A 25,392-nucleotide genomic window follows, 5' to 3' on the forward strand; every position below is an offset into this window, starting at 1 on the left:
CATGCCAACTTACTCAATATCACTGCAGAAACTGCAGGACAAATTGCAAAATCCAACTCAAACCGACTATCACACATGAGATCCAGAAGGGCTACTTTACTGCAAAGTTAAGCTCACATCTCATTGCCCTGTTATCCGAGGGTTATGAAGAGCAGATAGTAAACGCAGACAAAGTACAATATAGAAATGAGCTACACTGAACTTATCTCAGAACTATGGGAAACTATGCATGAGAAAAGATCGATTGCCCTGGGTCTTTTCTCACCTGAAAAGAGAAGGCTGAGAGGGAATATGATGGATATTTTTGGAATTCTGAAAAGTTTGGACAAAATGGGACACAACTAAGCTTTTTATAGAATGTAAACACAAGGGGTTACAAAAGACATCAAAGGAAAAGAGTAAATGCAGATTGGCCTATTTAACTAAAAGGATAAGAGGAACAGGTTACAGGTACAGGATTAAGACACATTAATAGATTTCAAGAAGGAATTGTCAACAAATGAGGGGTTATCAAAACCGATATTATGGATAAGAGGGTTAAATGGACTTCTCCTGCGTGAAACTGTTACTATTTCAGAACATCAGAAATGGATCACCCTGTTCAAAGTAACTGAATGTTTGCAACTCAGCAAAGTTGAACTTGAGTTCTGCGAAAAGCAATGGAAAGCCTCAAACCAGTGCTCATTACACAAAGTTACCATTAATTCAACACTGAAATTAAAACAGAAAATGCTGAAAATACTTAGCAGGTCAGGCAGCATTTGTGGAGAGAAAGAGAGACGACGTTTCAAGTTGATGATCTTCCATCAGAACTGGAAAATGTTAAGACATGTGAAAGGTTTTGAGCAAGAGGTGGGTGGAAAAAGGACAAAAGAAGATCTATGATATGGTGGAAGATGGGAAGGATTGAATGAGTTGGTCTTAACAGGGCCAAAGGGAATGGTGATGGGAAAAAAAACAAAAGATGCGCTGAGAGCAGGTGCTGCTAACTGAGAGCGACACTAAGAGAAAGACCGAAACTTGCAAAGGATAGAAAACAAAATGGTGATGGTGATGGTGGTGGGGGTTGGGGAGGTGGGGGGGGGGGGGGGGGGGGTGGTGGTGGTGGTGGGGGGCAGTGCGATGGTGAAGAATTTTACTTCATTCAACACTAATTGGCTTTCCCATTCAGATATCAGAATTATTGCTACTTCTAGATACATCAATGCACTAGGTTAAAGAACAGTGACAAGACCCGGCTGGAGTAAAGAGACAATCACTCTGGATTGTACCTGCCCTGAGAATGTTTGATGAGACAGTGTAGAGGGAGCTTCATTTTGTATCTAACCCAGGGAAAAATGTCAAAGATTTTTATTTTAAAATTCTCCTAAGTTTCAAAAGGTTTGTGGTTATGAATATATTTGCTCATTCAGTCTAGCTCCAACCTACGCTGTGAAACAGCTGTACATATTTGGGCAGCATCATACAGGCGGATCCAGGGGATCTGTTGACTGGAGGCTGTGGTCAGGAGGGAAGCCAAGTCAGAATTCACATCCCTCACTTTGACACGCACAAAAAAAACTGTGGCTTATTTTCAGCAATTTTGTGTTGGCTTCGAATTTAATGTTACATTGGTAGTTCCATGGAAATAAAGGGGTGGAGAACAGAGTGACTATGAAGGAGAGAGAACAGAGCGAGGATGAAGGAAAAGAGTGGGGGGAATGGGTACAGGGGTGAGTGAAGGAGAGAAAGCATGGGGTGAAGAGAACAGAGGGAGGGTGAGGGAGGATGAGGGAGTGGAAGAAGGAGCAGAGGGAGGGAGGCTGGAGCAGAGGGAGCACAGGGAGAGGAAGCAGAGGGAGGGTGAGGGGTGTGGAGTGGAGAAAGGGTGAGGAAGAGGGAGAGTGAGGAATAGAGATCAGGGTAAGAGGGAGAGAGAGGAAAGAGTGTAAGGGAGTGAGAACAGAAGCAGAGGGAATAGAGTGAGGGTGATGGTGAAGGAGGAAAGGGGGAGAGGGTGGATGGGGAGCAGAACACATTCGAAATGTTTTGTTGGTATTAGTAGTTTGAAAAGCCTGAAACTAAATGAAGGGTTCAGGTGGGTTTGGAGGTGTAGCCCAACAATTATTAGAAAAAAATAAGTCCCAATGCAACAGCCATGACCTTTACCCCATCCACCGAGCTGCAGGTGGGGACAGAGCATAAGCAAGGGTCTGCATCCTCGCCCATTACAAAGCATCATGCACAGGCCTGGGAAACAATGAAGGGAACTATAACCTAAAGTAGAGAATAAAAGGATTGAATTTCAGATTTCAAACACCATGCATTCCATACATTACAGTATCTGTTCTTATTAGCCTTATTTCACACACCCACATCCCTATAAAATCAGTAGGAGGCCAAATATACCAAGGGCTAATCTATTCAGCACAGCATTGAGCCACAGAGTAACCAACACCGTGAGAAACTGGCCATTCATCTCATTTTGGTATTTTGATGTGCATGCATCACCTCTGGAAGAGTCACTGAACATTAAAGGAGTTGGATGCTGTAGCATTTCGAAGGTGATGAGGCAGTGTAGAAATGGAAGATGAGGAACAGATCTGTCCTATGTTAGCTGCTTGGAGCTCAGAATTATCAGATACCTGCATGGGGCGGTGGATGGAGTGGAGGCAATAGGTTGGCCATCCTTGATCCGTACCTGCTGATCCATCACCATATCCTGCATTGTTGGATGAGGTGGTTGGATGAGGACAGGGAGAAGGGGGGGTGGTCACCATGATTCACCCCCCCCCCCCCCCCCCCCCACACACACACACACACACACTTTTCTGAGCTCAAACAAATGGCTCCATATCTGGGATACCTGGTGAATTGTTGCAGGCTCTTGGGGGAGGGGTGGGTCTGTGGGTACCGAAAGCAATACAAAAGACTTTAAGATAAAAGCAAATTACTGTGGATGCAGTAAACAAGAACAGAAAATGCTGGAAAATCTCAGCATCTGTGTAGACAGAATAGAGCCAACGTTTCGAGCCTGGATGACCCTTCGTCAGAGCTGAAGAAGATCTGAAGTAGGGTGAGATTTACTGAGTGTGTGTGGGAGTGACGCAGGAGGGGCTGGTTAGAGGGCCATCGATAGGTGGAGGCTAAGGAGAGATTGACAAAATACTTTTAATGTTGGCTTTCCCTTTAAGTGAGGAAGTATTTGCAAGAGGACATGTGGAGCTCCAGACTGATGTGGTGCAGAGCAATCCGCCTCTCCAGTGCCTGCTGCACCCACTCATGAGCAGCAGGTCCAGATGCCCGGGGGCATGTCATTCAGACCAGCCTCACACACCAGCCTCCCTGAGGTTTGCCAAACGGGGAGCCTGCCGAGCAGCAGAGAAGCGTGCGGTGAGGTTTCGCGCGGGGACTGACTGCAGAAACCCGCAATCCAGTTGCGAGGACAATCAACCGTTATTTGGGCTGCAGTCAATTGGCCCCAGTTGGCGTTTTCCCCTACGGGTGGAGCCAGATGCAGTCCCATGCTATTGTATGTTAATAAGGCCGAGGTTGAGCCTATTTTGGATGGTATATCAAAGCTCGGATGTGATGTCAGCAACAAGACAGGCAGAAATGTTAGTGAGCAGTCAGTTTCCGTGGCCTTGCTGTCTGATACAGCTGCTTCCCTTCCTGGTACTGGGCAGCCTCTCGGCAATATGTAAATATACCAAAACCCAGAGCTCTTGTGCTTGGACCTTGCCTGTTAACTAAAGTATCTTTCCATTTTTGAAGAAATCTGTAGCTGTCAGCGGAGTTCAAATGAATCTCACTTTCTGCCTCCTCCCCGAATATGAAAGCAGATTGAAACTGGGCTGCTCGTTCGAATGACTGTAAACTGAGGATTGCTATTCTATAAAACAGCCCTCACTGATAAAGGAGACTCTGTGCATGCTTTGCAACAATAAAGCCAAGCACGTCAACTCCCACAGTGGTGGTGGGCAGAGGATAAAACACACCAAGAGAGAGGAGCGAGTTCCTGGAAACCTAGTTGAATGAAGAGTTTAACGAAGGTTGTGTCAACCTGGTTTTAAAATCTGCATTAAAATGAGATAGGAACCGCAGCCCTTTCAAAGGCTGCTTGTAACATCGCCCTCTCTGTACTTCAGTGTTTGTATCTGCTGATGTTATCTGGATTCCTTTTCCAAAACACGTTATGGTTATCAAAAAATAAGTAATAGCTGGTAGGGACATTTTGATGGCGTTTTTTCGGCGTTATTTAAATGTAAGACTGCAGGCTGAAGACTATTTCCGACAAACATTTCATTTTGGACTGAATAAGGCATTATCACCCAACATTATTGTACTCTGTCGAATTCCACCTTTGAGTTCAGAAAGTCATCCCCACCCCGCCCAAACCAGAGGCTGCCTGATGTTTTTGGCACAAGCCCATTCCTGGAAGTGTGGCCCCTTGCACCTAGTGGATTTACACATTTTATTACAACTCGGAACTTTACAATCAAATCTCAGGGAAAGCTAAGCCATCAACTCCATCAGCTGTCATGAGATACACCTGCATCGAGGGTATTGAAACCCCCTCTCGAAACCCCTCCTTATAGTAACGGCTTCAACATAAACCAACAGCTCTCAGCCCCATCCACTACCCCCAGTGTATCACCCCCCCCCCCCCCCTCCTCACATAAACATAGAGGAATAAATCAGAGGTGGCCAGGATGTGTTAATGGATAAGAACACGCTCTGTAAGGACATTGTAACACATAGGATCTGTGTCTATCTGAGCAACAGTCCAATAAACATGAAATGCAGAGTGCTGGGGCCAGGCCAGTGAAAGCACACACTGAGGGTTAGAAACTGCTTACAACGGGAGAGATTCGAGCTCCAACCAGGGCTGCGACGCCCGATCACCCAGACTGCTAGTTAAATAAGGAAGAGGCTTGCTCTGGTACCTAGCCCGAGGAGTTAGGGTCAGAGTGACAGTTCACCAGCTCATCGCCAACTTCAAACTGGCACGCAGCAAATGTGACTTAATAAAAGCCGCGGCAGGATCAACGCATTTCTTTAAAATAATAAATACATTCACACAGGAAAGCAACACGGTACAGGATACCCGACACCCTCCCGCAACTTAAAACAGCAAACACAAGCCTACATTATAGCCAAAGGAAGACACGTTCTCAGCCTGCCGACACCGAATGACAGCTAGCAGTCTGCCCCATTCATAAATACTGAGAGAGAGAGAGAGAAGGTAAATCCGCTCTCAAACTCACCATCGGTCTTCTCCGTCTTGATGATAGTCAGGGTCGGCTGGTCTACGGCTGCCTTCATCCTCCTCCGCCTCAGACCAGGAGTGGAGACGCAACAAAACTTAATAAAACTGATGCAGAAACTTTGAGGCGCGCTGCTTGGTTCAAGAGTTGGGTGATGTCCTGTTTTTCTCTCTCTCTCTCTGTTATCAGTGAGTGTAGATCTCACTGATCGAGTCTCAGTTGTTCTCTCATTCAGGGCGTCTCTCAATGTGTGTGTGTGTTGGGTGGGTTTGACTCGCATTGAACTCGTTCAGCTCACAGGCTGCTTCAGCACTCAGAGTAGGTCTCAATTTCCCGCACACCCAACTTTTTACTGTCAGATCTCAGTGAGGACTCCTTCGCTACCAGCCTGATAATTAAATCTCCCCCCTCTCTGTACTGGATCAGGCGGATGTGACGCCAGGCTTGTTTCTACTTTTTTCTCTTTTTTCTCCCTCTGTCTCTTCTGGGGAAGTGTGTGCGTTTTAACAGATTACAATCGCTGTTTCCTCTCTTCCCATAACCTCCCAGACCTTAAGCCTCATGTGTTTACACTGAAATATATTTGAAAAAAAAATGACTGCAATCTGGGACCTCTTCCCAGCTGTAAGCACACAGCTGGCCAGCTGGAGCTCAGAGGGAACAACATTAAACAGAAAGCTATTAACATTCTACACATCTGTATACATGCCCACTCCTGCTCTACTCATTCTCACACACCTTGAAGACTATTTTATTCCCAACTATTTTTTAACACGAGTCTAACTTTTCCAAGTCTTTCAGTTGCTGAAAGTTGTTTTCAGTTGTGGTTTAAGACTCTCTCTGACATCAGTTCCCAGGCTATCTCCTTATCAGTGCAACTGATGGATAAGGGAATCCAGGGACTCGGGGTGAAGACAGTTAGCTCTTCCAATCCAGCCTCTCCCCTGAGGTGTTGGACATCTTCTAGGTTCCACTAAGCTTGAATGCCCTCTGTACCTCTCCCAGAAGATTGTGGGAACCCAAACAGTGGGAGTCACTATTTGTCCAGAGGAGGCATCACAACCACTCCTAATCCTATCTCCAGTCAACATTTATGAACTTCCCAATGGGGGTCGACAGGAATATAAGCTCAGGTGCATTTGGCCCCATGGCACCGAGGTCAATTAGTGTATCCAACTGAGGTCAGTCAGGTTAGGGTTAGGGTTGTGAGTTCAAGCCCCTCTCCAGTCACTTGACAATATATTCTCAGCTGACACTCCAGTGTAGTACCGGAGGAGGGCTGCAATGTCAGAGATGGCATCTTTCTGGTTGACACGTTCAATCAAGGCCTTATCTGCCTTCTCAGATGGGTGTGAAAGATTGTCAGACACCATTTGAGTCAGAGCTGGGGCGTTATCTTCAGTGTCCTGGCCAACATTTATCCATCAACCAAAATCACTAAAAATGCAATGGGTCTGATGCTGGGACATTCTGAAATGAGGTAGCTCATCCAAAAGCAAAATTCTGCAGACACCAGTAATCTAAATAAAGCCGGAAAATGTTAGAACTCCTCAGCTGCTTGATGATGAAAGGTCACAATCTCTTTGTTTCTCTCTCCACAGATGCTGCCAGATCTGCCGAGGATTTCCAGCATTTTCTGGTTTTAGCTCATTGACTTAATAACTGAGTCACCAGGGGAGCAAGAAGCACTTATTTTACATGAATTACTTTCTGTATGTTGCTTGTGGCTAGTCTTATATCTGGGGCATAGTTCTGACATTCAGTTTCTAACCTGGCCTCTGACTTTAAGGCAACTGCTCTAATTTGAATATACAAATGATTCTGAGATTAAGGAGTTGTAATTGTTAGTGTATCTGAGGATTGAGGCCAATAACGTGTGTACCGTGCTTGCTGACATGTACTTGCCCCCAGTCCCCGGACAGTTTGATTTAAAAATTCTCATGCTTGTGTTCAAATGCCTCTTGGCTTATTCCTCCCAATCCCTGCAACTCTCTGTGAACTCTGGCTTCCTCCAATTCTGGCCTCTCCTTAACTTCTGTGCCCTACCATTGCAGCTGTCCCTTCAGGTATTGAGGGTCCTAAGCTGTGGAATTTCCTCCCTAAACCTTCACTATCTCTTTTCTATTCAGATGTTCCATAAAACCCACAAATCTGACCAGAACTTTGGTCAATTGTTCCCATCGTTCTCCTTTGGAGTCAAAGATTATGCTGCTGTAGTGGGACACCATGGGATCCGCTATGTTAAAATTGCAATTTTCATTTTCATTGGGAGGAACTGTTAGGTTTGGAGATGTGGTGCAGTGCAGGAGGTCCTAGGTCTGATTTGTGGTTAGTTTGGTGTTTGCTGAGAGCTAACTAGGAGCAAATTTCGAGATGTATGCCATGCTATTCTCTCTCACTGGGAGTATGTTCAGGATGTGTGTGTGTGTGCGTGTGCGTGTGTGTATGTATGCATGTGGGGTGGGAGTATCAAATCAGAGGTATTTTTCCAGCAGAGATCACAGGACAACATTCAGGAAAGGGCACTCTAGTCTTTCCCTGAGCCTAGGTGTGCCTTGGTCACTGACTGGAGTTCCATTAGCTAACACAGCGTAGATCTGGACTCAAACTCTCCAGTTTCCACAGCTTCGTATTGATCAGCCATTATAGGACAATATGTTTTGTGAGATTTTTTAAGCATGCCTAACCACACATGTACAGTATTATAGTGGGGAATATGTTGATGGTTGAAAATTTGCATGAATAAAGTAATATATTTGTCATGTGATGTGGATCTATAGAACTGACTGCATTCTCAGAACATCATAACGTGCCTCACAATTATTAAATGATCTTTGAAGCGTAGTCACTGTTCTGGAGGTGCACATGACATGGATCAATTTTTGGTGGTGCTGCTTGAGGAGACAATGTTGGACAAGACATGGAGAGAACACACTGTTCGGCTTTGAATAATGATCTGGAATTATTTGCATCCATCTCAACAGAGAGGTTCTCAAGGAAATAACGTTGATTTTCAGCTTGCCAACTGGGTAGAAATCTTGAAATGTCCCCTGTAGAAGCCACCTGAATGACATTGCTAATGAGCCAATGGAAATCAGTGTTTTAAACGGATGGCCAATTTGAAATGTCAGTTTTATATCAGTTCAAAATCCACTTCAATGTCCCATTTGAAAGACTGAGCCCTCGTGCTGATTTGTCTAGAGGATGACATTTTGAAGTCCTGGAAAGAGGGCTGGACACAATCTGCTCAATCAGAATCGCAAAGTCGATTGAGCTAAACGTTTAGGACTATTAAGATTTTGTCACTTCGGCGGCTCCTCGGTGTGAGTGAGGTCAGCACTAAGCAGTGAAAACATGGCTTCCATTTTATTACAGTAACCACACAAAAGTACAAACAAAACAAACAAAAAAAAAAGCAGCCAGCATAATTAAGGACCCAGACATTCCCTCTTCCACCTTCTTCCATCGGGAAAAAGATATAAAAGTCTGAGCTCACGTAACAACCAACTCAAGAAGAGCTTCTTCCCTGCTGCCATCAGACATTTGAATGGACCTATGTCTCGCTAAGTTGATCTTTCTCTACAACCTAACTATGACGGTAACACTACATTCTGCACTCTCGACTTTTTTCTCTCCCAGGTAATGAAATCTCAACTGCAGTTTGTGCAAATGAAACCGCCCCACGCCACCTCTCACCACCTCAGCTGCTCCACCTGCCCTTAAAAATGCAGCTTAGGACAAATCTATTCAATTGCATGGCTCTGTATATTTTTTAATTTCATCGATCAGCAATAGAATTATAGAAAATGTTGTGGCACTGAAAGAGGCCATTCAGCCCATTGCGTCTGCACTGGCCATAATTCCAACATCTGGTCCGTAGTCTTGCAGTTTACAGCTTTTCCGGTGCAGATCCAGGTACCTTCTAAATGAGCTGAGAGTTTCAGCCTCAGCCATCAATTCAGGGAGTGATCCGCGAGCTGAAAAAAGTTTTTCCTTGTGTCCACTCTAATCCTTGTACCAATCACCTGAAATCTATGCCCCCAGGTAACTGACCCCTCAGTCAGGGAAATCTGTAGTTTTCCTGTCTACCCTGTCATACCCCTTATAATTTTGTACCACTCAATTCGATCACTCCTCAGCCTCCTCTGTTCTGAGGAAAATAACCCTAGCCTATCTAATCTCTTCTCATAGCTATAATTTGAGCTCTGGCAATATTCTTGCAAATCTTTTCTGCACTCTCTCCAGAGCAATTATGCCCTTCCTGTAATGTGGTGACCAGAAACAAAAACAGAAAAGTGCTGAATAATCGCAGTCTGTCAGTGGGGAGAGAACAGAGCTAAAGTTTCAACTCTCTGACGAAGAGTCATCCAGACTTGAACCGTTAACTTCAATCTCTCTCAGACCTACTCCGACTTTTGAGCATGTTCTGTTTTTGTTTCAGGTTCCAGCATCTGCAGTAATTTGCTTTCATCTTAGTGGTGACCAGAAGTGGAAACAAAATTCTAGCTGTGGCCTGACCAACAATTTATACAATTCCAGTATTACATTGCTGTTATTTTTTAAAATTAAATACCTTATCCAATTTCTTTCCAAATTCTCTTTACTTTGCCACATTATCCATCTGTTCTGCCACCTTCAGGAGCTTGTGGGCATACAGTCCAAAGTCTCTCACTTCTTCTACCCCTCTCCATATCCTCCCATTTATTGAGTATCCCCTTGCTTTGTTTGCTATCCACAAATGCATTACCTCACACTTTTCTGGACTGAATTCCAATTGTCACTTTTCCACCCACTCAACCAAAATATTGATATAATTCTGGAGACAGCAGCTATCCTCTTCAGTATCAACTACATTGCAACTTTTTGTATCTTCTGCAAACTTCCCACATTTAAGTCCATACAACAAATAGCAAGAGCTCCAACTCTGAGCCCTGTGGAAGGCCCATTGACCTTTATGTCCTGTTGCTGAGCCAATTGTTGATCCAATTCGCCTTGTATACCATGGGATCTCACTTTTCTGACCAGTCTGCCGTGTGGGACGTTGACAAATGCCTTACTGAGATCTATGTAGACAACATCGACTGCACCATCCTGATTAATCTTCCTTGTTACTTTCTCAAAAAATTCACTTAAGTTAGTGAGGCACGATTTTCCTCTAACAAAACCATGTTGACTGTTGCTAATTAATTTGTGTCTTGCTAAATGACAATATCTTTCAGAATTGATTCCAATAATTTTCCCACCTCAAAAGTCAGACTGACCAGCCTATAAGGCTTATATCCCTTGCACCCTTTTTAAATAATGGTATAATGTTCGCAGACCTCCATTCCTCTTGAACCTTGCCTGTATGGGTGAGGATTGGAAAATGATTCTCAGGTCATCTGTTATTTCCTTTCTGGCTTCCTTCAGCCATCTGGGAAACAATCCATTCAGCCTGATGATTTATAATGGAGCAAAAGATACAGGTGATGACAAACAGGTGTAACAGGTAAGGAGGATAGCCCAACTCACAAGTATAACTAAGTATAGGAAACCTGATAGGTGTACCTTGCATTGGGACAAGACTGTATGATTACCTGTATCAAAATAAAATGACTTGCGACTTTCCTTTTTCCATAGGTGTTAAAAGACTCACACCTGCAATTTCCACTGAAGTTTTCCTGATTCTGCCCTAACCTGAGGGGAACATCAGCAGGAAACCTGGAGAAACAGTGTAAATGGTCATTACAGCTGCTCCTCCACTGAAGTTAGGACACAAGTTTGAACTCCATCCCCCCTCCCACCGCCCTCCCCACCCCCCCCCCCCCCACCCACACACACACACACACCAACATGGTCCTACCCTCTGAACAGCAGCCCCTATTTTCCTGACTACAATAGTTAAGTTATGAAAGACAGTAGCTCAAAATTCACTCTCTCGTCTGTGTGAATTAGCTGTCGTCAATTAAAATGACAATGGGAGCATTGAATCAGGCCACAGCACTGGTGAATTAGAGGGATAAAATCCTAATGGAAGTCCAATGACCCCAATAGACATTTTATGTTGGGGGTGGGTGGGGGGGGGGGGCAGTTGTTGGTTGGGGGAGAAAGATCTGACTCAACTTAGACAGTGTATGGTTGAATCATCTGCTTACATTCACTATCTGAACTCACCTGAGCAACTTGCTGTAGCATAAGTCACTATGCTTTTGAGAGGTGAGAAAATTGTAAAATAAAACAAGAAATATAATGATCCCAGTTCCATCAAGTGAACAACTGAATATTAACAGCTCCTTCAAAGGTAACTCCCAGTCACAGGAAAACACACTGTTCCATATCATACCCACTCACAGTTAACATCCATTCTCAGGTCACACCCAGTTACAGGTTACACACCAGACACCACCCAATTACAGTTAGCACGCCCAAACAGGCAAATAACATCTAACTGCAGTTGGCAGTTGCATACAGGTGATATATTCCTTTTGTAAGTTTTGCACACTTATTTATACTCACCTGCAAGTGATATATGTGCACAGGTTACCTAATACCGGAGATACCATTAACAGGCAAGAACCTACCCACAGCTAACACCTACCCACAGGTAAGACTGCACACAGATAATTCCCACATACAAGTTGCATCCATACACAAGAAGCTGAAGTCTTGTTTGTTTTGATGCACCTTATTATGTCATGGCTTAGCACTATCAGGGATGAAATAAATTCCCAGTTTCCAAAGAATAGTACAAGATGACATTATTATGCAAACGCCCAGTTACCACCTTCTAACTATGAGCAGTCTCCACTCTTAAAATGTCAGGTTCATTGTTGCCAGTTGTCAACCCTCGAACAGGCTTTCAGAAACTACGCATTTTCAAATATTCTTTTTCCAGAAACAATCACTGTCACTTCATCACTGAAATGGGGCTAGAATCAGAGTTGAAAAATTCCTTTCATCCCCAATTCAAAGCTGCAATCATTGACAGGTCTGACAAGTTTAAAACAAGAAGCAGCTCACCAACTTGAAAATTACAATACCTGACTCACTCCACCTTAATCTTCCTGTATGTCTTTCTCTCCCTTTCTATTCCCAGTGGATCCAGCCCTCTATCTCCAATCTCGATGTATCTATCCCTCCAGCTCCTATTTCTCAGCGTGTGATTTTATCACAATCCATCTATTTCTTCCCATTTATATTCAGTATGTCAGCAGCAATTTTTCCTCCAAGCAGAATTTGTTCCCTCATGGGTACCGAAGGCATCTAAGCATCCTAATAATTAATGTACGGGGTTGGATTGAGGAAGTTGGATGGTATGGGGTATCAAATAGGTGAACCCTTTTGTATTTGGCATACTAGATATTTTGTTTACTTGATAATTTTGTCCCTGCTGTTCCCATCTCTCCTGATTCTTTGGTGGATTACATTTTCTTCCACCAGTTTGGGAGGTGGCGGAGTAATGGTATTGTTGCTATACCAGAGACACAGAGTAATGGTTTGGGGGTCTGGGTTCGAATCCCACCATTGCAGGTGTGGGATTAGAATTTAATTTTTAAAAATCTGGGCTTAAAAGTCTGATAATGACCATGAAACCATTGCTGACTGTTATAAAAACGCATCTGGTTCACTAAAGCCCTTTAGGGAAAGAAACCTCCGTCCTGACCTGGTCTGGTCCGCATGTGACTCTAGATCTGCAGCAAGGTGGTTGACTCTTAAATGCCCTCCGAAATGGCATAGCAGGCCACTCAGTGCATGAGCAATTAGGGATGGGTAATTAGTACTGCTAGTGACCCCACATCCAATGAGGAAAGAAAAAAAAAGTTGTTGGGTGATACCTCACTCAATTGGCAATTATTTATGGAGCTGAGACATTGTGGGGGCGATTCTCTCATCCTGCCGCGCTAATTTTTCTGCACGGCAGGCCAGGAGAATCGCGTGTGAATCAATTTGTGGGATTTGCGCATGCGTTTCTGCCACGTGCGCATCTCCGAGCACCGGATATCCAGTGCTGTGGCGACCATGCTGGAAAACAGCGGGAACAGCAAGTAAGTCATTTAAATCTATTTTTAATCTTATTTTAATGTGATTAGCAAGCCTGGGACTGACGTCTCCGGGCCCGCTAGCATCTCCCACCCCGTCAGTACAATTTCACTCCGGCGGGGTTCAGACTAGCTCCCCACTTTTGGGGATGTGGCGGGAGACACTGCTGGAGTGAAGAGGGGGGGGGATGAATCAGGGATCCCCAGGGGGCCGGGCGGCGGGAGTGGTGCCCGCTGGGCATGGGCCCCCAGCCTGTGCTCCCTGGCACTGCCCAAGGAGCACCTTGGCACCGCTGCCATTCTGCACAGGGATCAGTCGGGGCTGGAGTGGGGGGGGGTGGGGGGGGGAGGGGGGCGGTGGACTGCCTCACGTGGGGGGTGGGGGGAATCGTCACTGCTGGCAGGGAGGGGGGGTGTGGTGCAGCACTGCGGGGGTCCCGGGCTGGCCAGCATTCAAGCTGGGCAGCAAACTGCAGGCTGACAGATTGGGGCCACTGCGCATGCGCAGAGTTCCAGAACTGTCAGGCTCCGGCGTGAATAGACCCCGCCCCCTGAGCTTTTAATGATATTCACGATTGTGACCTCTGCATTGCACAGAGTGCGGAGATTCTAGTGTGAACTCCGACTGAAAAAAAGCAATCGTGATTTACACTAATTTTCCCGCAAATTCACCACTTACGAACTTTGTTGGGAGAATCACCCCTTGTATGTCCATGGTTATTCAATGGGGACTATTACAACCATATCCAATCCTGTCCTGGGCAACTACACAAACCTACGAGACTGCATTAAGTGGAAGGAAAACTTATCAATTTCCTCTGGCCAACATTGAAGTGACTGTGGAACTTAGACCACACTCCAGAGGAGATCTGCTCAGATCTGGGTGTGAAACGTGCAAAAAATGCTAGTTTATCTGACCCAGCCACATTTTGGCTGAGCTTTGTTATCATGATAGCATGTGTCAGTGAAATTGCTACTAAAAAGATAGAGGAATAATGACAGGTGAAGTTGTAGGATTTGAAAACCGCATCATTCTGAAGGTGCCTGGTGAGGTTAACTGTGATCACATTACATTGATTGCTGCACTGTGGAAGCAGCATGAGGGTGAACAGGATATGAATGAAAGTGAGATATCAGAAGAAGAAAAGCCAAGCTATCAAGTATATGATTTGACAAGTTAGTATCAAGGTCTCACAAATTGTTCTACACTGTTTGCAGTAACTGAGTTGTTCATAGTTTACTCAATCAATGAAAGTTTCCAAAAACTTTGGTGGAACCGGTGATTGGAAACTAAAGGAATAACAGAAAATTATCAAATCTGTCAGAGTTGAAAATCTCCAATCAATGGTGTTGCTGATGATATTAAGGAGATCCCTGCTCATCATCATTACTCATTCTCATGCTTGTCTATGGTCCTGGCTTGAGGAGAGGGTGAAGTAGAGACTAGGGATAGGATGCAGCACTGAGAGAGCGCAGCATTGTCAGAGATGCTGCCTTTCAGTGGGGATGTTAAACCAAGACTTTATCTGCTTGTAAAGTTGATGTTAAAGATCCCAAAGCACTGTTCCAAAAAAGAGTAAGGAATTTTCCCAACTTCTTCAGCAACATTCCCTAATCCAGCAAAGACACCGGAGCTGATTAATCATTTCATTGTTTTTAAAAGGACCTTATTGCACAAATTGATTGCATTTGTCGTTGTCTTTCTTACTTAACTGGAACCAATGGGGGTTGAGGAATGACAGGGATGTCTTTTAGCAAATTTCTTTAAATGTCCAATTATCTTTATCACCCCTGATGGCCATTCCCACAAATTATTATTTCTCATGTTATGTGAAGATTAATTATTGCAGACAACAGACATCTAACCAATTAAATCACATGACCCAGCTATTATTCCGTAATTGAAAGGCACAGGATGGAATATATGAGACCAATGCCTGTTTTGATTGAACAATATTGTTGCATAACAGATGAATTAAACAATCAGTCATGTGACCATATTCATAGGAGTGACCAGCTGCCAAATATATGATCAGGTAAAATAAAATCTTTATTTGGGTTGAAGAAAGTGTTTGCGTTTCATGCGTCCCATTCTTTCCATCGCTTCCCAGTGAAGCTAAAATGCAGATTAGAAATAAGGCGGCACTATCAGAATCTTCGAGCTTACTGCTAGGAGCGGAGAACAGCAGCCAGTTGGGATTATTTTTGTGATTGATGGACTCTGATGATGTGAAGTTAGCTTTAGCAAAGCCCGTGTCCCAATTATACATTCTAGCAAACCAAAGAGATACAACTATTAAAATTTTTAAAGAAAAAAATAGCACCAAAAGTGCTCATTTCCCTCTTTTTTGTGCCCAGGTGGACAATGTTAATACTGGAGAATGGAATATTTTCTATTTCAGGCTTTCACTGTTGGCGTCAAGTAGTACCTGGTCTGACAAAGCAGTTATGAACCTACAATAGGCTTTTTTCAAAGTGGTCTATGACCTACTGGCATGGATCCCTGGGTTTATAATCTTATGTTTTAGGAAATGTTCAAACCACATCCAAATTCACACCTGTTTGGTGTAACAAAGAACAGACATACCCCTGTGTAGCCCAATTCAGTTTCTTGCATCCTTTAATATTTATTAAAAGTTTCCAAAAATGCATAGCAAACAAAAGAATATCAAATATTATGAACAAGCTTCATGACCTGAAGAAACTTAGTTTGAATAACTAATAACCATCTCAATGGGAATGAAAGCTGTGATGTTGCTGATAGCTATTAGGGCTGACAGACTAATAAGAAAATAGCCTGAATCCCATACCTGTCAATGTTAGAGTAATGAGAATATAAGACGTAAAAGTTTAGACTCAGCATAGCAGCTACTTTCAGACAGCAATATGCTTGCATCTGCTCATGGAGCTGGATTTTATGGCCTCCCACCAGACATGATTTTGGCCAGGATGGGACATGTAAAATATTTCAGGTGGCCAGTCCACCACCTCCTCAAACAGGCGCCAGAGTGTAAGAACTAGAGGATTTTCACAGTAACTTCATTGCAGTATTAAGGTATGCCTACTTGTGACACCAATAAATAAACTTATACTTTAAACTTCCCACCCACCCCTGACGCGATACCCATAATACATGGGGTGGGTAAGACACCTACTAGCCAGCCAATACAGAGCATTAAGTGGCCAAATGTCGTCCACTTAAGGCCTTCAATCTACTCTGCTGCCATAAAATTCTGTGCAGTGGCAGGCAGGCAATACTGAGAAGGCCATTTCTTACACAATTTTATTGAGAAGGCAGGAATTGGGGGTGCATTGGGGGCATCCCCCCCAAAAAAATGATAATCACCCCACCCCACTCAGTTCCACCATGCCTAACCTTCAAAACCCAGCTCCCCCAACTTCCCATAGCCCTTGCTTGTCTCACCATTAACTTTTTGTCAAAAACCCAGCAATACCTCTCTCTGGGGGCATGCCCTCTTCATCCTTGCTGTTCCAGCAGTGCCCACTAGTGAGCCCTGGAGCAGCTGGGACTGCTAGAGCTGCCATCCAATCAGATTGCCTGGCACATCTCATGGGTGGGACCTCCTTCCTCAGAGAGGCAGAGGTCCGACCCTCAGCTTGTTTAGTCCGGATTATCATTGTGGAGAGGCCTTTTTCAGGTCAGTCGGTTCGGGACCGACTTCCTCCCTGTAGTATCCAGCCCATGATTGGGCAAATGAAATCAATGTTTATAATCTGTAGTTAGACTTTTAAACCCAACTTCAATATATTCAGTTGAATTCACAGGTATCGGAGAGAAATTCCATAAATATTGAATAGTAATTTCAACAGCAGTTGACTGCCTTTATTAATGTACAATAATGTAAGTAATACAGGGAAATGCAAAGCAAGAGTGAATTTGGAAATATGTCAGTCATCGATACCAAAGAAAACATAATCCAGGTCAAATTTATATCAGGTGCACCAATAAATATTTACTTCATTCAATGCCTCAGTATTCAAGAGAGCTATTCATCTTCTCGGTTTTGGGGATAGTCCTATCATTTGAATTTCTGTTTGACCACATGATGCAGATTCAGTGAAAGAAGGACCAGGTTTCTTGATGATCACCAATGTTGGAAAGCTAATGTATTGTAATGAATGTGTGTCAACTCTTTATATAAGTCACAGTTCTGTATATTTCATGCAATCAACAAGCATGAGTCTTTCAGAATTGGAGTGCTGTCAAAACCATCAAAACATTTCAGAAAGTTTTTTTTATTGGTTTCCAATGTAAATTTAGCAATTATAAACTTAGCATTAAAGCGACAAGAGGCAGTGTTGCAACAGGAAGTTATAGCTCAGGCTAATCTAACACAGTATTGGCAAATACTAACTCTTTAAATTGAAACTGTTATCATACTGATAAATATGACCAAACTAGCCAACTCCCTCCTCAACAAACAGACTTGAGTCAGAAGAAGAATAAAGCTGCTTTGTCTAAAAGGTGTGTTTAGTGTTAACCTCAGAAGGCTATCTCTTTACTGAGCTAACGTGACATTTTTCCATTTCCCATACCAGTCGTTCTGTGGTTCCTCTGAGTGAGCTTGCTAAACACTGCAAAATTAGATCTGTTCTGCATTGTGCACTGCCTCGCGCTGGTAATCCCAGTTGTGTGTGTGGTTAATGCAATAAATCAAAAGAAATATCATTCTGTAAAACTGCCTTCTTCCAATAAAGAGCAAATCCACACTTTGTTCACCACCATTTAGATTAACCACAGTGGCAGGGACCTTGGCTTCATGCAAGCGAGGATAATCTCCAGTAGAAATCTATGGAAAACCCTCTCAAACCTATAATACAATATACAGATGGCATGATATACTAATAGCAAAGTATAAAACAGTGCTTAAAACGGCAAACAATATTTTAGAATTAGCTAAGAGAGGGACGACAAGTCCTGAGAAGTGGCAATTAATTTTACATGAAACACTGAATCATCCTCAATTTACCTTGAATATTATGAAGTGTTCCAGATAGGCAGCACCTCAGCCTTCGGGAAATAAGAAAGAAGCAAAACTAAGCAAATTGATGGCATTGGGGTGCACCAGTATGAGAAAGGATGATGGCTGGTAATTTCCTGTGGCTGCTCCTGTTCCATCACTGTAAATTTGCCATAAGTGCATTTCCGCACACCAGCAAGGATTCTGCCTCATTTCTGGCAAAGTTACCAACAGGAGCACCTTCAAAGAAATTCTTGACCCAAGTGTACAGCAGACAAATAAGCTTTGAGATGATCTTACGAATGTATTTACAAACAGAAATTAGTGCTAAACAAGTGCCCATTACAAACTAGAAAGAGTCCTATCCCATAATTTGCATCACGCAAGTACGTAGATTAATGAAGTAAAAGAAGAGTAGAGGGAGAGACACAAATGTTGAGGCAGAAAACATTATCTGTGTTGAGGTATCACTTTGCGATCTGTTACAAATGTAAGGTTTTATAAGATTTCTATGTTTTGGGATGGTGTCTTTAAATTGGACCAAAATTTAGGCATGCGGTGTGGGGGATTCTTGTGACCTGCTCTGAATTCTGCCAACAGCAAACCTGGGTGGCTTGGGGTGTTAAAAGATTAAAGAGGATTGGGGATGGGGGGGAAGGTTGTTTAACTGGCAAGAAGGCGCAAGATGTTTTTTATTCCTGTAAACAATGACCAAAGTTTATGTAGACTGTTAGTCTCCAAAGACTGAAGAAAGATTTAGGAATGCTAGGATTTTCAAACAGTTATACTTTAAACTATTAAGTTATAAGATAAAATAAAGTTGGGAGTCTAAAAGATAGCTAACTAGTCTTTCTGCCCAGATACATGGTTCATGTGATTCACATTGCCATTGATATGGGCTTTGATGGAGGAGGGTCCATACGAATCCACTGTAGGATCGACTCACAGGGTGTTTTCATAAAATATCACTAAATCTCACAGATATGTTTCAGTCTGTCAGAATCCAAGAGCGAGCTGAGAGTCAGAAGGCAGCAAGTTTCAATGGTTCACCATGAAAGAATGCAGGTAGGAGATCACCTTCAGATTGAGGAGACTTAGTTTGTAAGAATTTTAACAGGAATTGATTAACTTTAATCAAAGTTAAGGGATTAACTTTATTTTCATTACTTTTTCGCGGGGTTTCTTTTTTACGAGTTTAAGGGAAAAGCGGAAGTAGGCCGGGCGCGGGGTGACCTGGGGAAAAAAAAGAAAAAATGTTTTTTTAACCACGCGGGAGGTTTAAAAAGCAAGTCGCACTATCCAGCAGGCAGCGTCGTTAGCGGGCAGCAGAGTGAGCAGGTAACAGAGTGAGGGCTGAAGGGCTTGGGTGGAAGCGGGCGAGGCAGGGTAGGCTTAGTTTTTAGTTGTTTCACCTTTTAAATCTTCAGTTCTTTCCCTGTGGGATCTGAGGAAAAGGGGCATTATGAATGTGAAGCCAGTTTGCTGTTCTCAGTGCCGGATGTGGGAGGTCGTGGAGTCTCCTAACCTCCCAGAAGTGCATATCTGCGCTGGGTGCGTCGAACTGCGGCTCCTAAGGGACCGAGTTAGGGAACTGGAGCTGCAGCTCGAGGACATCCGTCTGGTCAGGGAAAGCGAGGAGGTGATAGATAGGAGTTATAGGCAGGTGGTCACACCGGGGCCACAAGAGGCAGGCAAGTGGGTCACAGTCAGGAAAGGGAAAAGTCAGGTGGTCGAGAGTACCCCAGTGGTTGTGCCCCTTAAAAATAAGTACTCTTGTTTGAGTTCTGTTGGGGTGGACAGCCCAACTGGTGGAAGCAGCAGTGGTCGTGCCTCCGGCGCGGAGTCCGGCCTTGTAGCACAGAAGGGTAAGGAAAGGAGGAGGAAGGCAGTGGTGATCGGGGACTCTACAGTGAGGGGGTCAGACAGGCGTTTCTGTGGAGGAAGTCGAGAAACGCGGATGGTGGTTTGCCTCCCTGGTGCCGGGATCAGGGATGTTTCTGACCGTATCCAAGAAATCCTGAAGTGGGAGGGAGAGGAGCCAGAGGTCGTGGTGCATACTGGTACCACTGACATAGGCAGGAAAGGGGAAGGGGTTATGAAAGGAGAATATAGGAAGTTAGGTAGGGAGTTAAGAAGAAGGAATGCAAAAGTTGGTAATCTTGCGATTGCTGCCTGTGCCACGAGACAGTGAGGGAAGGAACGGAATAAGGTGGAGGATAAATGCGTGACTGAGGGATTGGAGCAGGGGTCAGGGATTCAGGTTCCTGGATCATTGGGACCTCTTTAGGGGCAGGTGCAACCTGTACAAAAAGGACGGGTTTCACTTAAATCCCAGAGGGACCAATATCCTGGCAGGAAGGTTTGCTAAGGCTACTGGGGAGTGTTTAAACTAGAATGGATGGGGGGTGGCAATCAAACTGAGGTGACTGGGAGAGAGGAGGTTAGCTTAAAAATAAAAAGGGGCTTGTAGACAGTGTGAGAGGGAGGATAGGCAGGTGACGGAGAAGGGGAGCGCTCAGACCGAAGGGTTGAGATGTGTGTATTTTAACGCAAGGAGTGTAGTGAACAAAATGGATGAGCTTAGAGCGTGGATCACTACTTGGAAGTGTGATGTGTTGGCCATTACAGAGACTTGGTTATCTCAGGGACAGGACTGGATACTTCAATTGCCGGGTTTCAAGTGTTTCAGGAGGGACAGGGAAGGAGGCAAAAGAGGTGGGGGGGTGGCACTGTTGATCAGGGATAGTGTCACAGCTGTAGAAAAGATGGATGCCACAAAGGGATTGTCTACGGAATCTCTGTGGGTGGAGGTTCGCAACAGGAAGGAGTCAATAACTTTACTGGGTGTTTTCTATAGGCCGCCCAATAGTAGTAGGGACGTGGAGGAACAGATTGGGAAGCAGATCCTGGGGAGATGTGATAATAACAGAATGGTCGTGATGGGAGATTTTAATTTTCCAAATATCGATTGGAATATCCCTAGGGTAAGGGGTTAGATGGGGAGGAGTTTGTTAGGTGTGTTCAGGAGGGCTTCCTGACACAGTATGTGGATAAGCCTACAAGAGGAGAGGCTGTACTTGATTTGGTATTAGGGAATGAACCTGGGCAGGTGTCAGATCTCTCAGTGGGAGAGCATTTTGGGGATAGTGATCATAACTCTATCTCCTTTACATGAGCATTGGAGAGAGATAGGATCAGTCAAGCTAGGAAAATGTTTATTTGGAGTAAGGGCAATTCGGCAGGAAATTAGAGGCATAAATTGGAAGGAGGTTTTCTCAGGAAAATGTACAGAAGAAAGGTGCCAAATTTTCAAGGAAAATTTGTCTGGAGCTCTACAAGCAACATTCCAATGAGACAGGGGAGTTATGGTAGGTCACAGGAACCATGGTGCACGAAAGCTGTAACAAATTTAGTCAAGAAGAAAAGAAAAGCCTACAAAAGGTTCAGGGAGCTAGGTAATGTTAGAAATCTAGAAGAGTATACGACTAGTAGGAAGGAACTTAAGAGGGAAATTAGAAGGGCAAGAAGGGGTCATGAGAAGGCCTTGGCAGACAGGATAAAGGAAAACCCCAAGGCATTCTACAAGTATGTTAAGAGCAAGAGGATAAAATGTGAAGGAGTAGGACCTATCAAATGTGATGGTGGGAAAGTCTGTATAGAACTGGTAGAAATGGCAGAGGTACTCAATGAAAACTTTGCTTCAGTATTCACAGTGGAAAAGGATCTTGGTAGTTGCAGTGCAGACTTGCAGTGGACTGAGAAGATTGAACATGTGGACATTAGGAAAGAGGATGTGTTGGAGCTTTTGAAAAGCATCAAGTTAGATAAATCGCTGGGACCAGATGGGATGTACCCCAGGTTACTGTGGGAGGCGAGGGAAGAGATTGCTGAGCCTCTGGCAATGATCTTTGCGTCATCAATGGAGATGGGAGAGGTTCCAGAGGATTGCGGATGTGGTTCCATTATTCAAGAAAGGGAGAAGAGATAGCCCGGGAAATTATAGACCGGTGAATCTAACTTCAGTGGTTGGTAAGTTGATGGAGAAGATCCTGAGAGGCAGGATTTATGAACACCTGGAGAGGAATAGTATGATCAGAAATAGCCAGCACAGCTTTGTCCAAGGCAGATCATGCCTTACGAGCGTAATTGAATTTTTTGAAGATGTGACTAGACACAGACGAGGGAAGAGCAGTAGATATAGTTTATATGGATTTCAGCAAGGCATTTAATAAGGTGCCCCATGCAAGGCTCATTGAGAAAGTGAAGGGGCATGGGATACAAGGGGACATTGCTTTGTGGATTTAGAACTGGCTTGCCCACAGAAGGCAAAGAGTGGTTGTAGATGGGTATTTTTCAGCATGGTGGTCGGTCACCAGTGGAGTGCCCCAGGGATCTGTTCTGGGACCCTTGCTCTTTGTGATTTTTATAAATGACCTGCATGAGGAAGTGGAAGGATGGGTTGGCAAGTTTGCTGATAACACAAAGGTTGGTGGGGTTGTGGATAGTGTAGAGGGATGTCAGCAGTTGCAATGAGACATAGATAAGATGCAAGACTGGGCAGAGAAGTGGCAGATGGACTTCAACCCAGATAAGTGTGTGGTAGTTCATTTTGGCAGGTCGAATAGGATGAAAGAATATAATATTAAGGGTAAGACGCTTGGCAGTGTGGAAGATCAGAAGGATCTTGGGTCCGGGTTCATAGGACGCTCAAAGCAGCGTCGCAGGTGGAGGCTGTGGTTAAGAAGGCATATGGAATACTGGCCTTCATCAATAGAGGAATTGAGTTTAGAAATCGGGAGATAATGCTGCAGCTGTATAGTACCCTGGTCAGACCCCACCTGGAGTACCGTGCCCAGTTCTGGTCGCCTCATTACAGAAAGGACGTGGAAGCCATAGAAAGGGTGCAGAGGAGATTTGCAAGGATGTTGCCTGGATTAGGTGGCATGCCTTATGAGGATAGGTTGAGAGAGCTAGGTCTTTTCTCCTTGGAGAGGCAAAGGATGAGAGGTGACCTGATAGAGGTGAATAAGATGTTGAGGGGTATTGATAGAGTGGATTCTCAGAGGCTTTTACCCAGGGCTGGAATGGTTGCCACAAGAGGTCACAGGTTTAGGGTGCTGGGGAGTAGGTAGAGGAGATGTTGGGGTAAGTTTTTCACTCAGAGGGTGGTGGGTGCGTGGAATCGGCTGCCGGTAGTGGTGGTGGAGATGGATTCGATAGGGTCTTTTAAGAGACTTTTGGATAAGTTCATGGAAGTTAGTAAGATAGAGGGTTATAGGTAAGCCTAGTAGGTAGGGACATGTTCGACGCAACTTGTGGGCCGAAGGGCCTGTTTGTGCTGTAGCTTTTTTATGCCGTATGTTCTAATTGGAAGAATTACCTAGATTTGGCTACAGGAAGAAATTTCCAGGAAAAATCTCACCATAAAAGCCAGGAGCTCAGAATCATTGCAGACTGGTTCCAGGAGAACAGAGTGTCCACTTAAGGGACAGAGTAAAGTATAACCAAAAGGGGATATTTTCAGTTGTATTAAAGCATTAACAAGATAATATTTCTGTAGTTTAGAGTACATGTTACCTATTGTTTGGTCAAAGTTGCTTTTTGTTCATTTGTTACAATAAAAGGTATGAAATTTGAAATCTGTTATGCAATTTCTTTAAGTTGGCCACTGGAAACTCAAATTTATTTTTTTAAAGTTATCGGTCTCACAACAGATTTGTATTTCCAGAGTGAGGAAATTGTTTACATGCAGATATGATAGAATTTACTTACGTTTGCTTGGAGTGTAAGTGGGATGTGAGAGGTCTTATCACCAAGAGTTATTATTGAAACTGATCCTGCTGTGTTGAAATACTTCCAGAAACTTGCAGCAATTAGTGAAAAAAATGCATCACATTGCTCGATTGACATTCTATCCAGAGTAACTCTAGTCATTGCAATGTGGAGTCAATGTCAGTCTTCCTTCAGTGCCGCATGGAGACAACTGAAGTCTTGGCTCAGTCGGTCGAGTTTTTTTGGAATTCAGAAGGTTGGGGATTCAAGCATCACTATAGAATCTAGACAGTTCCATACATAATCTAGGCCAAAGCTTCAGAGCAGGATTGAGGGATTGTTGTGCTGTTGAGGGTGTAGTCTTTTTAAACATTAAACTGAAACCTTATCTGCTACATCAGGTGAATGCGAAAGATCCCGCCGCACTCTATAAAGAATAGGGGAGTTTTCGATGTCTTGACAAACATTTATTTCTCAATCAATATCATTAAAATTGGTTAACTGGTCATTAATCTGTTTGTTTTTTGTGGACTTTTTCTGTCTTAAATGGCTACGGAGTTTGCCCTTAGGTATTTCAAAAATACTTGGTTCAGTTGTGAAGCAATTTGGGATCTCCTGAAGTCATGAAAGCTGTGGCTAATTTGTCTGAATGGTAGTTTAAAAAATTGGATACATTGAATTTTGGTGCCATGTTCAATATTAACTCAAACTTTGGAACAAAGTTAGACCAATTCAAACTTAGACCAAAAAATAAAGAACTCTACACAGATGAACTGTAATCTCTGTTACTACTGATTCAGGGAGACAGTGGGAATGCACAGAGGAGGTTATATATTTTATGAGGATAATCAATAAACGTTTGACAGATAGAAAGGGCCAGTGAAGAATATGTGGAGAACATGAGGAAGTGTAGCTCATTGAACTATTAGTGACTACCTGAAGTTTGCTCACATGCATTATAAAATGGTTTGGAGATTTGTCGGAAAGTTACAACATTTTTTGGAAACATTTGTTGGACATTTACCTAAGATTGGTCAGTTTTGTTTCTATGTACCTGTTGCTCCTAGGAGTCGTAATTAAGAATGGTGGAATATTGTTACAATGTCTAATAGACAGGATAATCATGGAAGAGCCTTTTCTCTCATTTCTGTTAATGTATTCATATACAGACATTTTTGACAAATATTTTTGCAAAAGTAGAGGAAACAAAGAACTTAAAATTTCTTTAACCTGATTGCTCCCAACTCTTTACCTTACCAGACAAATAAAAGTCAAGAACATTCTATTTATTATTTTTTGAAGACTCAAAATTTCCAAGATTAGCATCTAATGGCCTTGGTGTATTTGTTCCAGTCATCTGGGCTGGTAGTTTAG

The 25,392-nt window shown here is 43.6% G+C and overlaps 1 protein-coding gene across 4 annotated transcripts in view; it reads right to left on the reverse strand.

Annotated features, from left to right (window-relative positions):
• ets1 (v-ets avian erythroblastosis virus E26 oncogene homolog 1) overlaps positions 1-25,392 on the reverse strand; it is a 99,035-nt gene that overhangs the window by 58,987 nt on the left and 14,656 nt on the right. For 2 of the 4 annotated variants that reach the window (XM_078199248.1, XM_078199245.1), the window contains exon 1: positions 5,247-5,641. The exons of the other annotated variants lie outside the window; for them this stretch is intronic. In XM_078199248.1, the coding sequence (XP_078055374.1) occupies positions 5,247-5,526 (280 nt within the window). In that variant the 5' untranslated portion in view covers positions 5,527-5,641. Of the gene's footprint in view, positions 1-5,246; positions 5,642-25,392 lie in introns of those variants that run through there. 4 annotated transcript variants of the gene reach the window in all.

Source organism: Mustelus asterias, chromosome 27 (assembly GCF_964213995.1).
Source record: "Mustelus asterias chromosome 27, sMusAst1.hap1.1, whole genome shotgun sequence".
In the NCBI taxonomy this organism is placed as follows: Eukaryota; Metazoa; Chordata; class Chondrichthyes; order Carcharhiniformes; family Triakidae; genus Mustelus; species Mustelus asterias.